The sequence below is a fragment of the Lissotriton vulgaris genome, chromosome 5 (genome assembly GCF_964263255.1).
Source record: "Lissotriton vulgaris chromosome 5, aLisVul1.2, whole genome shotgun sequence".
Classification (NCBI taxonomy): domain Eukaryota; kingdom Metazoa; phylum Chordata; class Amphibia; order Caudata; family Salamandridae; genus Lissotriton; species Lissotriton vulgaris.
This window is the reverse complement of record NC_141693.1, coordinates 462246366-462260293: the sequence shown is the minus strand read 5'-3', so window position 1 is coordinate 462260293 and position 13928 is coordinate 462246366. Positions and strand designations below refer to the sequence as shown.

General features: G+C 43.2%; 1 protein-coding gene across 1 annotated transcript in view; it reads left to right on the top strand.

The window, feature by feature from the left end:
• LOC147711087 (uncharacterized) overlaps positions 1-13928 on the top strand; it is a 1001373-nt gene that overhangs the window by 949419 nt on the left and 38026 nt on the right. The window contains exon 14 of the mRNA XM_086921902.1: positions 7959-8123. Coding sequence (XP_086778028.1) covers positions 7959-8123 — 165 coding nt within the window. The remainder of the gene's footprint in view (positions 1-7958; positions 8124-13928) is intronic.

Below are 13928 nucleotides of genomic sequence, written 5' to 3'. Positions count from 1 at the left end.
ACCTCTGGCCGTGTCGTGAAATAACACCTGTACTACTCCATCAGAATTATCAGATTATCAACATCCAAGGAATCAATCAAGAGGTTTACACAATCATAAACTTCTACAACAACATGATCCCAATGGAGCTGTCCAAGGCCTTAAACGAAATTTCAGACGAGACTAATGTTCTGAAAACAAAACACGCCAAAGTCTCACATACAATAATCTGGGGAGGAGACTTTAATCTTCACATATGTAATAAAAGTGACACCTCTACTTGTGGGATCATAGACGAACAAGGAAATTACTTAACTCACTTCACCCACACTGTTGAAGGCACCAATATGCAGGCTATTATGTCCGAATTAGATATAGGATTCGCGAACATGATAAAGACGCCCACAACCCAATTTACTTCAACCTTTCACGGAAGAGGCTTTGAAACTTTAATAGACTATATCCTAGTAGCCATCAACAAAGCCACACGTATAAAGTCCTTCGAAGTGGACAACAACGCACTCAGCGATCACTTCCCACTTAGACTGACATATCAAGAACCCGACCACCGAAAGAAAACAGATAAGGCCTATCCTGGCATGCTCCATCAGGAAGCATTAACACTGGACAGATTAAACGGTTACACCCTCAAATGGGGCAAATTAGATCAAGAAACTACCAGTGCGAGAATAATTAAAACATGTAGAACTGAAATCGACAAGTGTCTAGACCCCTCTACAACTCCAACAGAGATCATGACCAACTACAATGTAATAGTGAAAACCATAAGTAACGAATTAACCAAGCCCAACAAACAAAATAAAACTTTAAGAAAAGGATGGTTTAATACTAAATGCACAAAAGCCTATTCCGATTTAAAGAAAGCCCTAGCAAAAAAAGAAAGAAACAGAGAAGAGGTAATCAAATTAAGGAAGTTTTATACACAGGCAATCAAACAAAGAAAAAAGGAGATACAAGCAAACCTCTGGACCCAACTGCTAAAAAGCAGTACCCTAAAAGACAGCGCAGCTTTCTGGGAAACAGTTAAAAGCCCTTTCTTAACAGAAAACTACGATGGTCCTTCATTGGACGTCGCCATAAACCCGGAGGACTGGGTGCAACATTTTTCAGGGGTCTTTGGAGGGGTTTTTGGAGAGGTCAAATCTATAGACTCAATTCCCCCGGATCCTCTCCCACCGGTGAAATATCCAATAGAAATTCATTTCACTATCAATGAAACGATGAAAGCCATAAAGACCGCCAAAACTGGCAAAGCACCAGGACCAGATTCTGTTCCTATGGACCTCTACAAATTTCTACCAGATCTTTGGTCTCCCCTTTTAACCAAAGTATTAAACACAGCAAAGGACACTGATCTTCCTGACTCATGGTCAACATCGATACTCGTCCCCATTTTTAAGAAGGGCAACAGAGATAGCCCCTCCTGCTATCGCCCTATATCCCTCCTGGACTCCGTCGGAAAATTGGCAGGGCACATACTTCTTGACAGACTCCAGGAGTGGTCAAAAGAACATGGGGTACTCTCAGACCTACAATACGGGTTTAGGGCAGGACTGAGTACAGTGGATCAAGTCCTAAACCTAACACTATTGGCCGGAAAATACGTAACAGCAAAAAAATCCTGCCTACACATGGTTTATGTCGACCTCACAGCAGCGTTCGACTGTGTGGAACACTCAAAACTCTGGTCAATAATGCTGCAAATGGGGATTGAACCACCAATAGTCGACTTTCTGCGCGAATTATACACCGGAGCCACAGGAAAAGTTAGATTTAGGACAGCAGGACAATTAACTAACAGTTTTCCAATACAGAAGGGGGTCAGACAGGGGTGCGTGCTGGCCCCTTTCTTATTCAAGCTCTATACTAATGGTCTTGAGGCCGCAATGTTAAAGGGTGTTAAAGATCTCCCAGAAGCCGGTCGTCGGCAGATTCCAGCATTATTATACGCCGACGACGCGGTAATTCTCGCTCGAACTCCAGTCCAGCTTCAACGGGCTCTAAACAACTACTGCACCTTTATGACTAGTTTAAATTTAAGAGTCAACATAAGGAAAACTTACTTGATGCATGCCGGTACCAAGGGGAATAAAGTGAAGAAAATCTATGTGAACAACCTACCCCTTGAAAGAACCAACACGTACCCGTATCTCGGCATCACCATAGACGAGGCGTTCAATTGGAAAGAAGCAATTAATTCCCGAAAGCTATCCCTTATAAGAACAGTTGATGCTTTGAATGCCTTTTCTCTTCATCTGGGCAAAAGACCTCCGACCGAGATGATTAAGATATATAATGCAAAATGCATTAGTACAGCCACCTTCGGAGCAGGAGTCTGGGGAACGACAAACGTAGAACAACTACAAAAAGTTGAAAACTCCTTTTTAAAATTTCTATTGGCTGTTCCAAAAAGTACAACTACATTTGGATGTCACCTCGAACTCGGGGTGGATCATATTTTTGACATCATCAAGATCCAGCCTATCATGTTATGGTGCAGGATATGGGCAACGGACGAGTGCCAGCTCACAAGAACAATAATTCAGGATTGCATGAAATTAGAGAACATGACAAAGATAAAATGGTTGGTTTATGTAAAATCTTTTCTTACAGATATTGGTTTCCCAAGATTTTTCGACGATCCATTGTCAGTAACAGACATACCAAAAAAAGAACTAAAAACACTTTGTATGTCGCATTTATCTCAACTACGGGTGTTGAGCGAAATAGGAAAGCCATCTGTTCAACAATGCCTATTAATACAGTTGTTTCCAACCATCCAACCGTACTTGCAGTATGACTTATCACAATATGAAAAACTTCTTCTCACTCGTTTCAGGTTTAATCTATATCATTATATGGTTTTATTTCCCAACCAGAATGTTTGGACACACAATATTTCAGCGTGTCCCTGTGACCTAATGTCTCCACAGTCTACAATTCATGTCCTTTTCTTTTGTAAGTTTTACACGCCATTACGCAGGAGGTGGATACTACCACTACTAAAAGCTATGAAAATTCGTAGATGTCGCCCCGCCTATTTGGCGTTGCAATTCCTGGAAAATAACTTAATGACAAAATCTGTGGCACAGTACATAAAATTATGTATTAGGCACCGAACGAACTTATAAAACAAGACTGAGTACCCTGTCAAAAATGGATTCTAAAAAATGTTTTTAAGACACTGTTTGATACAAAATGAATAAGAGTTTTAATATTTATTGTGTTTTTATGTACTTTTATGGTTTTCACAAATGGAAACCGAATAAAGATGATTTGATTTGATTTGATATCACATGCATACTTAGCCTATCGATGTGTGGCAACTGAGGATAAGTAGGTGTGCTGTGCTTGACTGTGGCAGCCCCAGAATCCATTTTGGATCTCCTGTGTGTGAGTGGTGCCTACGATGGAGATTGGAGAGAGTCTGCTAGTCAGCTGTGTACAGTGCAGCACTTCTCCAAAGCATTCGCCACACCCTTTGTAGACTTTAGGGGCTGAAGAACAGGAAACAGGTTCACTTTGAAGTGTAAGGACATGCCTTGCTCCCTTCCTGCTCTATTCTTCCCCAGAGGTGTTACCCTAAACAAGTTAAGAGGTGGGGAATCCTTTACTTCTTTTGTGCCTGTTATTTTGAGTTCCTCTGAGAGGGAGCTCAAGGCCCATCCTGTCTTTCTGCTGACACTAGAAGACAACTACTAACCAGTCTGTGAGGAATAGCTAGGAACAGCCTTAAACCAGTCCATAGCTGGACGTGTGGAATACACAAACTCTTGTCTAGAAGCTTAGTATTAGTATTGGATAGAAGACATTAATGAGTGTGCCAGGATTACTCTTTGTATAGATAAACCACAGGAGTTTGTCCTAATCCCCCCAACACATCTGGGCAAAAACATATGAGAACAAACCAAAATTATCCAAATGTTTTTTGTAGGGAAGACAATAAAGTAGTCCCTACATGTGGGAACTCGTCCCCAGACTTATTACTTCATTTATTGAGCACTCACAAATCTTCCCCAGGTTGACTTTCAAATCAAAACTTTATATTTTCTGGAACATACATAAAACGCATCAAACAAATAACAAAAACACAATAATCATCAATATTTCCTGATTCTCTGACCCATACAATCTAATGACGTTTGCGAAAAAACAACAATGCATGAGCAATCCGTGTGGGAGATAGTCCTAAACACACATGAGAAGATTACTTCCAATCTCCACACAGTCCCAAAATTGTGTATCCGAATGTCTTGCAGGTGACTTTTTTTATCAGTCTCACTCCTCCAATTCATGAAGTCTACCCGTTTCGGCCCACTAAGTCGTGCCTCATCAGGACACGGGCAAAAAGAACGCAATAATGTGCGAGGTCACTGAAACAGGGCAAACGCCCAGCCGGGCGGAAGAAAGCCTCCGTGAAACGGTCCGCACTAAATTAAATCACAAATTGCGACTGCGAATTAGGAATCGCAAATAGGGATTACCTATTTGCGAGTCCTAACGCACATGTACAAAGGATTTCCTACATGTGAATTGGGCATTTAGGAAATGCAGGTAAGCATGTGCAAAATAAAAAGATGCAATTTTGTTTATTGTGACGTGAAGTGCACATGCAATTACAATACAATACAATATGACCCTAGGGTATTTGTGCACTTTTGCACTAGAAAAGTTGGGATGTCTCCAGTCGGCCTTGAGCCCATAGACAACAATGTCTTTGCATTTCTTAAATTGCTATTTTCTATTAGTACATTGCAATTTAGGAAATGCAAACAATTTCCTATTTAGCCCATAGGCGAGAACGCATTGGCATTTCCTAGTTGCGATTCCCTAATCTGTAGGAATCGTGATTAGGGAATTGCAAATTTTGTACACATCCATTTGCATTTCTCTAAAAGCGATTCCATGGAGTTGCTAGTTAAGAAATGCAAACGAGAACCTTAGTACACCTGGACCTTATTCTTTAAGACGTGTACGCCATGGAAGTTAGGACATCAAAAGGACTTTCTTGCGGTGCTGCTACCTGTGTGAATACTGTCTATAGCTGTAAATCCATGTGTATACCAATAGCTAAACACATACTGAGGGCAGTTATTGTTTTGGTAATGATTATATGGACTTAACAAAGGTGAGTGCAATCAGTATGTTCAATTATAACCAGAATATCTCAAATGTGGCTCCCCTAACGACTTCCATTTATATGTGCATGCCTCACACATGGAATCGAGATGGTATATCTGTATTTTTTTACTGTCAGAAGCAACATACACAACCTTTACATAAATGGACATGGACAAAGCAGTGACGTGTTAATGCTACGAGTCCCTCGTCCATGTATTTTACCCTGATTTATGATAGCAGTATTCTCTCCCCAGATGGAAGTCCGGCGACCCACTGGGAGCTCTAACACGATCACAGGCTTTCATTCCCAGCTGCCTGCTGTGGTGACCCAACTCCAGGGAATCCCCCCTCCAGAACCAGGGGCCAGTAGTAATCAAGAAATAAACCAGAATCTTTCCAATGAAAGTATCAGGAGGATGTAAACAGTGACAACAGAAAAATGAAGTGAATTGTGGTGTTTTCATGAACGCACAGTTATTCACTCTCAGGTTTGCACTCGGAGTGTAATTTTCAATCAGCAGCATTTCACCCAGGAGCTGTTTGTTGTTAAGAGGGAAGTCTGCTTGTTCTGTCTTCAACCGGTTTAAGTGTCTCTCTTTCTCTTTGTCCCATTACTGGCATGTTGAGCAACTTTGGTTAAGCCATGAAACATGCATAAGCCCTTCATTGGATATTCAGAGTTTTAAACATGAACATTAATTGATTTCCTTTCTCTATTTCGACTACTCTTTTACGAAATGAATTTGACTTTGTGGAAGTTACTTTTAGAAGGCCTTCTGCTTGTCCTTTGACACCTTCAACATTAATTGGCTTTTTAGCAGATTTGTAAATTACACAATGTCTAATAATTTTATTTTTTTGACACGCTGATTCAAAATATTGTTAACCACCCACTTTTCATATTCCTGGCACACTCGAATGGCAGATATTAAATATCTCGGGGTGTAAATATGCCAGGGATCCCCACAGCGTTTGTAATGGATGCCCATGAATAAACTTGTGCAGACACTGGATTATTATGCTAATGTTTGTTTATTTTATTGGGTATATTTTTCATAAATATTTATCAGAAAAACTACATTCGCAATCTGCATTTCAGAATACATTAATTCTTACTCCGCCGTATAGTTACAAATTAGTTCACCAGGTCTCTTGCGCACAGGCATAGATACATTCAGTTAGGAGCACCTTTGACCTCGCCTCCATTGAATTTTAAATTAAATATCACCCTTCTTGTTCAAGACTGTACATGCCTGGTACCTGGAGTATTTTTATCTACTGCTGTTGAGACTAAAGCTTTCCAGTTAGTTAAAAACACTACTCATAACATTTAGATTGTCCAGATAGACGTATTCTGCTTGCAAGTACACTTTGGAAAAATGCTATCTGCTCTACATAGATCAGACTTGTTCCTGTGGCCCAGTGTTCCAAAATGGGACGTTGCAAGGACAGGACGTTTAGTTGGGTCTATGTGCTAAAATATGAGCAAGGGACCCAGTAAGGGGAGTAAGGTAAGCAAATGTACATGTTAACCTAGTCCGGGCAACACTGAGTTCTCTCACTAGCGGCCTATGGTTTTGTGTCAAATGTTAGTGCATTTGTAACCTGTGTTTGTTCTCTTGCAGCTAACAACCTGATTCATCAAAGACCCGTTTTGCGAGTCTGTAATAGCGATTCATAAGGAATTGCTATTACAGACTCACAAAACGGGATTCATGTAGGAATCGCAAAAAAAAATGCGATTCCTACACATTCCTTATTTGCGATTAGCAAATTGCTAATCGCAAATAAGGAATAACTCCCCATTCATTCCTATGGGCCAAAAGGCCCATAGGAATGATTGGGGAGTATTCCTTATTTGCGATTAGCAATTTGCTAATCGCAAATAAAATAGCGATTTAAAGGGTGCTGTAGCACCCCTTGAATGCAAATTTAAAAAGGAGTTGCGCACACACATGTCCAAAGGACATGTGTGTGTGCAACATGCAACTTAGAAAAATGCTTTTAAAAGCATTTTTCTAAGTTTTCGCTATTTACCACGAGGTTTGACCTCGCGGTAAATAGCGGGCCGAAATTGCGAATTCGCAATTTTAAAATGGATGATGACTTGCATTTAAGGAATCTCAAATAGAGATTTCTTAAATGTAATTCCTCGCAAAATAGCGAAATCGCTATTACCGATTTTTGTATTTGGGATGATGAATCCCAAATGCAATAATTGCGCTCGCAATGGGCCAGATTCTGAGAATCTGGCCGTTTGCGAGCGCAATTCAGCTTCATGAATCTGGCTGTATGTCAGCTAAGGGGGATGCATCAGCCAGGCGTTTCCAGTAGTTTCCATGTGCAAGGCATACCTGTCACTAATACTAGGTTGTCATACTTGCCCCCTCGGCCCCACCCCCCTCAAAAAGCTTGCTGAGGCTGGTGCCTCGTCCTGGGGTGTTTTCGCGCCCCTTAATGGACTTCGGCTGCACAAAGCTTTGGAAAACAAACTGGAATACCTCTAGTTACGGTGCTTTTCAGTTCGTTTTTCCTGACACCGTGTGATATCAGCTCCTCACCAGCGACTGTGTGATGGAAGCCGATATTGTGTGTCACACGGTGGCACGTATGAGCTGGCAGATATGGGGTTGTTGTCTGGCACTGGTGAGGGTCTACCTGCCAAGGGTGGGAGCGTTTTGAAACAGCGTTACAAGCAATGACTAAGAGTACCTGAACTACTACATTTGTCTTCTTTTTAGGCTTCATACGGTTCACCTTTATTTTGTGAACCAAATCATGCTTCCTATAGAACCAAAGATAGACAATAATTAATTAACCTTTTCTTTGCTTTGCAGGGAGAGCTACGCTGCACAGGGGCAGGGCCCATTGAACTGTTTGATTTTGTAACTAACTGCAGATCAGAACATCGTGGAAAAGTGGCGGCCTTCATGCCACTTGGATTAATGGCACACGGCGGGGCGGATTACTATTTCATTGAGAACTTCACGGCGGCTGTAGCTGTAAGTACTGTGATCTTGAAGCATGTGTCGTTTTTGGATCATCAATGTTCTTATTGGGATACATGTTGTATAAAAGTACCATCATTCCCTTTGAGCATGTTTTCATGTGGGTGGGGTGACCAGACGGTGCAATCCAAAAACCGGGAAATTCCACAAAAATAGAGGAAGGACTACAATGGTACATCAACAAAGTGGCAAAGAATGACAGTGCTCATCAACATAGAAGCACAAAAGAGGCACTAAGAAAATAAATAAAATGTCATTTTTAAAACCAGAGCCATACCTCCTAATTAATTTGCTTACTCATAACAGCTGATAACTAGCCCTGCTTTGGCACACCTAAAAAAGTGCCGCTCATTGTTTTCAGTTTACCCTCTCAAAAAACAGGACATTAGCCAAATTTACCGAAATCTGCTGGTACAACTGCTGAAAACCAGGGACTGTCCTGGCAAATCCGGGATGCCTGGTCACCCTACATGTGCGGCATTCATATTATCTAGGAACGCTTGGTGTAGCCATAATATTGTGGCACTGGGTTCCCATGTTTGGGTTATCTAACCTTCTCTGGATTATATGTCTGGGTTGATGCCTACTAATACAGCAGTGGGGTAGGATTATGAACCAGTGTGCGGAAGTACATGCAGGACAGAAGCAGTCTCAATCACTCCTACTCTACACTGCTGAAGCTTTGCTGTGGTTGCTCGGTTGTCCTTCAGCTGGAAAGAACCAGCCTTCCCTCAATATGGTCCCAGTGATTACACTTCACACTAGGTTCATTGGGAAGAGGCGACCGACTCGAAGAGTTGCACTCTAGCACCCCTTTCATCGCCCTGGCGTGCCACTACCCTGGTCATCTATTAAACCCACAGGTTTTTCTGAGATAGAAACCAGGCCCACTGTAGCTCATTGTTAAGACTTCCCTTTTATGTGCTGGTTTAGGTTCTGTGAAGACGCGTCCTTGTCTAGTTTTTGGGGTCTTCTGTCCGGCCCACTTGCTATTTGTGGACAGGTCTCCTCTGGTGTGCATGTTGTGCCGCACGGTGGCCTCAGACGGGGGTCATCCGTTCCAGCGCTGAGTCTTCAGAATGTAAGTTCACAGCCATATCCTAAAATGATCAGTGTTACTATGGCACAATGTTGAGGCCCCACGGGGAGCGTGAAGCTTCAGGTTTTGGTAGCTCACAAGTGGCTGTCTTTCCTACCCTTCAGTATGCATTTTCTCTGATCCATCTCAGGTTGTCTTACTGCTGAGAAATTTGTGGTCACATTCCCACCTTTGGCCTCTAGAATAGGAGAACTTAGGCTCATTTTTCATCCAGGATTGCGGTTTCTGGTGGGGTGTTCTCTGGCACCTTCTTGCTGGAGCTCATCAGGGCAGAGGTGGCTGGTTGTGCCTCTTTGGTGGTGTTGACTTGCTGGCTGCCCCCAGGTCAACTATGCCTGGGGATTGTGGTCCCCCGCTGGCTCATCTAAAAACATATCAATGGTGATAGTGGAAACTATTTAGACGATAATGTACTTAGCACAAACTGAAACCACATTGTCTCTTGGCAGCCTCCCTCGTGTGATTTGTCAAAAGTTGGAGATTGTCTCATCCCACACCCTTCTCTCTCACGCTTACTCAACCCCCCAATCTTCCCTCTCACAGATGGCAATCATATTATATATAGTTGTAATACCGTGTAAATTACCAACAGAGTATGGTACAGTACCATTGAGTATGGATTGTTATTGCTAATGGTACACAAAATAGGGTTTCTGGTTCCTGATTTACAGGTGGGATTAATAAATAACCTATCATAATGATGTTTGTAAATGTCTCTAAGCCCTCCTAATACCTCTGGACAAAGGATCAGGATCGTAGCCCACTCTTGTACAGGTCAGTGCCAACGCACAAATACAGTCCCATGAGGTGGGTGTTACAGAGATGGGAATCTAGGCCTATGCAATATAGAGACTGGTGAGATGAAATGTGTGGTGACAGTAGTGCCCCTGTGATGCTTGCTAATAGTGGGATAGCTTAACTGCTACTGAGGCCCAAGGTGAACTGAATATCTGAGAGCATGCATAACGTACTGACATGGAATTGAACGTGGCAGTACAGAGTGGTGCCTGGCACAGTAATGCTTTTTTCACTGTAAACCCCATGATCTATATGTTTGCATGTGCCATGAGTGAAGCCAGGGAGGCATACCTGTAAAACATATGCTCAGAGCACCCTGTGATCACTGCTGCCCTTGAGATACAGAGTTAAGAACTCCTGCAGACAATGGCACAACCCAAGATCTGCTGACACGGAGATATATAAGGCTCCAACTGGCATGCTGGCATCAGCTCCTGGTTTTCCATGCCTCATCAGCAAGTGTGGAGCTCCTCTCGTAGCTTCATGAACCACATTTCTCAGCTTTTGACCACAGTTAGGTCATATGCCTTTTCCTAAAGTTTCAGGGTTTAGATTTTGTCACAGATGACATAAGAAGATGTCTTTATCGTACTTGCACAATATCTGCATGTGTTTTCTGTTATCCGTCAATGACCTCTTAGTCTGTGACTTCTGTACCTTGATGTCCCAAATGCCTCAAAGTATGTTGGCACTATCCAAATGGCAAAAGAAAAGCTCTGTGCTTGTTTCAATGAAGAACCTCAGACAGAGCACCTTCTTAGTGTCCAAAGATGTGTATGGATGGGGGTAAGATTCAGATGTTCTTGCCGTGCATGATAAAGACTATGGTCACATAGATAATGATGACTCAGAGGTCGATTACCTCTTCTCCTCTTGCAATAAAGGTGCAGGTGGGCGCTATACATCTCCAGAAGGAAACATCCCTTACCTCTGCGTTCCTTCTTCAAAGGAAGTCTTCTAATTTTTGGAGGCACAAAAAGCAGCTCGGACACCTGAATTGACCTTGACTACAACAGAAGTGAAATCTAACATTTTAACCGAAATCCCATAATCCTCATCTGCAGTCTCAGAACATCTGCCCTGATTAACCAGTCACAGATGGAGACCATGCTGCCTGCTCAGGTGAGATGCACAGTGGCACAGGCATTTGCCTTGTTACTCAAAGTTCCTGTTGTCATTTCCTACTGCGGAGAGTCGAGTGGTCAAGGCCTCTTCTGCAAAACTGAACCAAAAGGCTTTTCCTATGGCCGCTCCAGTCTGAAAGTCTAAGAGGTGAGGCTCTGTAGGCCAAAAACCTTTCGCCTCTGGCAGCCTGGGTCTTTGCACTGTGAATATAACATGCCTTCTTGGTCAGTATGTGGTGACTGTGTAGGATCTGGCTAAAATGCCCATCATCAGTCTCTCCAACCACATAAAAAATCCCTTGTCTAACAGCTGTAACCCTAAACCACAACCGATCAATGCATTACTTGTGCTTTTTGGGAGTTGTCCAAGTGACCCTCATCAACCTACCCTTTCATGGTGAGCAAGTTCTTTGGAGGAAGGAGCCTGACTCCTCCTTGGAGTGCTTCAAAAGCCGCCTTGACATGTCACACTGTAAAGGCGGCCTAGTGGTTGAGTGAATTGATGACTCAGGCCCTTCTTTAGGTGGGCACACACTTTACTCAGCTATCCGCTCTTAAAGGTGTAGTAAGATAGGAAGGGTGGGATTTGCATATTTTGGAAAGTGACCCATCAGAATTGCATGCATACTTGCAGCCAGCATTTGGCCCGCAGAACTCACCATTCTATGGGTAGCTGCAGTTGAAGCCTGCTATAGGCCTTTAGGATTTCAACCCACTCGAAGCCAAGTTCATGATAGGGGCTCCTCGAGTTAAAGAAAAAAGCTTACATTTATATAACCTTGGGCTTTAATACTCCAGAAAAGTTCCCCGACTTGTAGATCATATGAGAAGGTGACTTGGGTCCCATTGCAAACTGCCCTCATGGTCCCCCGAGAGGCAGGGAACACAGGGTTTTATTTATTTATTAATGACACTTATAGAGCGCGTACAATTACCCGTGGGCGTCTCGGCGCTAAACTGCAATAATGTCTCTCCCTGATCCGATTGTCCAAAAGCATGTTTTACTGATTGAATAACCAGGTCTTCAGTTTTTTTCTAAACTGAAGCAATGAGGGGCTTGTTTTTATATGGTTCGGTAGGGTGTTCCAAAGTTTAGGGGCCGCAATTGAGAAGCGGCGATCACCCCAAGAGACTGTTCTGCAGCGATGAACCACTAGTTGATTGAGTGAGGTTGATCGAAGTGTTCTGGGCGGGTGATAGGGAATCAGTTGCTCTTTGAGGAATCGGGGTCCTTGGTCCTGTAGTGTTTTGTAGACTATGCACAGTGCTTTAAATTTTACCCTGTTGTGGATGGTTAACCAGTGGTAGTCTTTCAGAGTGTCCGAGATAGGTGCAAATTTAGGTTTTTTGGCCAGTGCGCGTGCTGCTGCGTTCTGCACGGTCTGCAATTTTTTTGTAACTCTATTTTGTGCGTTAAGCAAAAGACCGTTACAGTAATCCAAAGAGGTCAAAACCAGGGAGGTGACTAACGTTTTGGCTGCTGAGTCTGGTAGATAGGGAAGAATTTTTCTTACCATTCTGAGCTTAAAATGGGCGTTGGCTGCCACCTTGTTTGCGTGGGCCATGAGATTGAGCTGGTCATCAAATGTTACTCCTAGGTTTCGGACTTTGACCGTGGGACAAGGAGGAGTACCTAGGGCCAATGGCCACCAGGCTGCAGACCAGACTGGTAAAAGATTACCAAAGATGACCGCCTCCGTTTTATCGGAGTTGAGTTTAAGGCAATTTTTTGCCATCCACTCACCGATGGCAATCATCCCTCCTTGGAATCTCTCTGCCACCTCCTGTCCATCACCCTTTATGGCCAACACCAGTTGAGTGTCGTCGGCGTATGAGGTCAGGCTCATCCCATATGCCTTGATGACACTGGCAAGGTCCGACACGTATATATTAAATAGTGTCGGACTTAGAGATAAGCCTTGGGGAACCCCACACGGTAACGACAGATCAGCTGACTGGAAGGGGCCCAATGTAACCGCCTGGGTTCTGTTGGCCAGGAAGGAAGCAAGTAGGGCCCTAGCAGTAAGCTGAATACCCATCCTTTCGACACGGTCGACCAGGATCTTGTGGTCAACCGTGTCGAAGGCTGCTGATAGATCAAGGAGAACAAGCAAAGCTGTTCCTCCTTGATCGCGGATGGCTCTTATGTCATCAGCTGCTTTGATGAGAGCGGTTTCCGTACCGTGATGTTTACGGAAACCGAACTGGGTGTCATCCAGCAGGTTGTGACTTTCAATGTAGGCCGATAGCTGCTGGTTCATAGCCTTTTCTGTAACTTTGGCTAAAAAAGGGAGGCTCGCTATGGGGCGGTAGTTTTTTAATTCACCTTTATCTAGACCGGGCTTTTTGAGCAGGGGTTTGATCAGTGTGTTTTTTAATGCATCGGGATAAGTTCCAGATGTCAGTATCGTGTTACAGACACAGGTAATAATGGGGATAACTGTGTCTGGCACCATGGCGATCACAGAGGTTGGGCATGGATCCAGAGCAGAACCAGCTTTGATCGAGGTTACTATGCTCTTGATTTGGTCAGTGGTGAGGGGTGTAAAACTGGACATGGTGATTTTTGGAGTGATCATGGGAATAGTAGCACTACTGCTGGCCGGATCTAAGTTGAAGGTTTGGTAAATGTCATTGACCTTTGTGAAAAAGAACTTCGATAAGTTATCACATAGTGCTTGTGATGGGGGTGGATTAAGATCCGGGGTATTTCCAGAGAGAGTTTTGGCGAGGTTATATAACTGTTTACTGGAGTTTTTCGCAGTCTCCATATGGAGT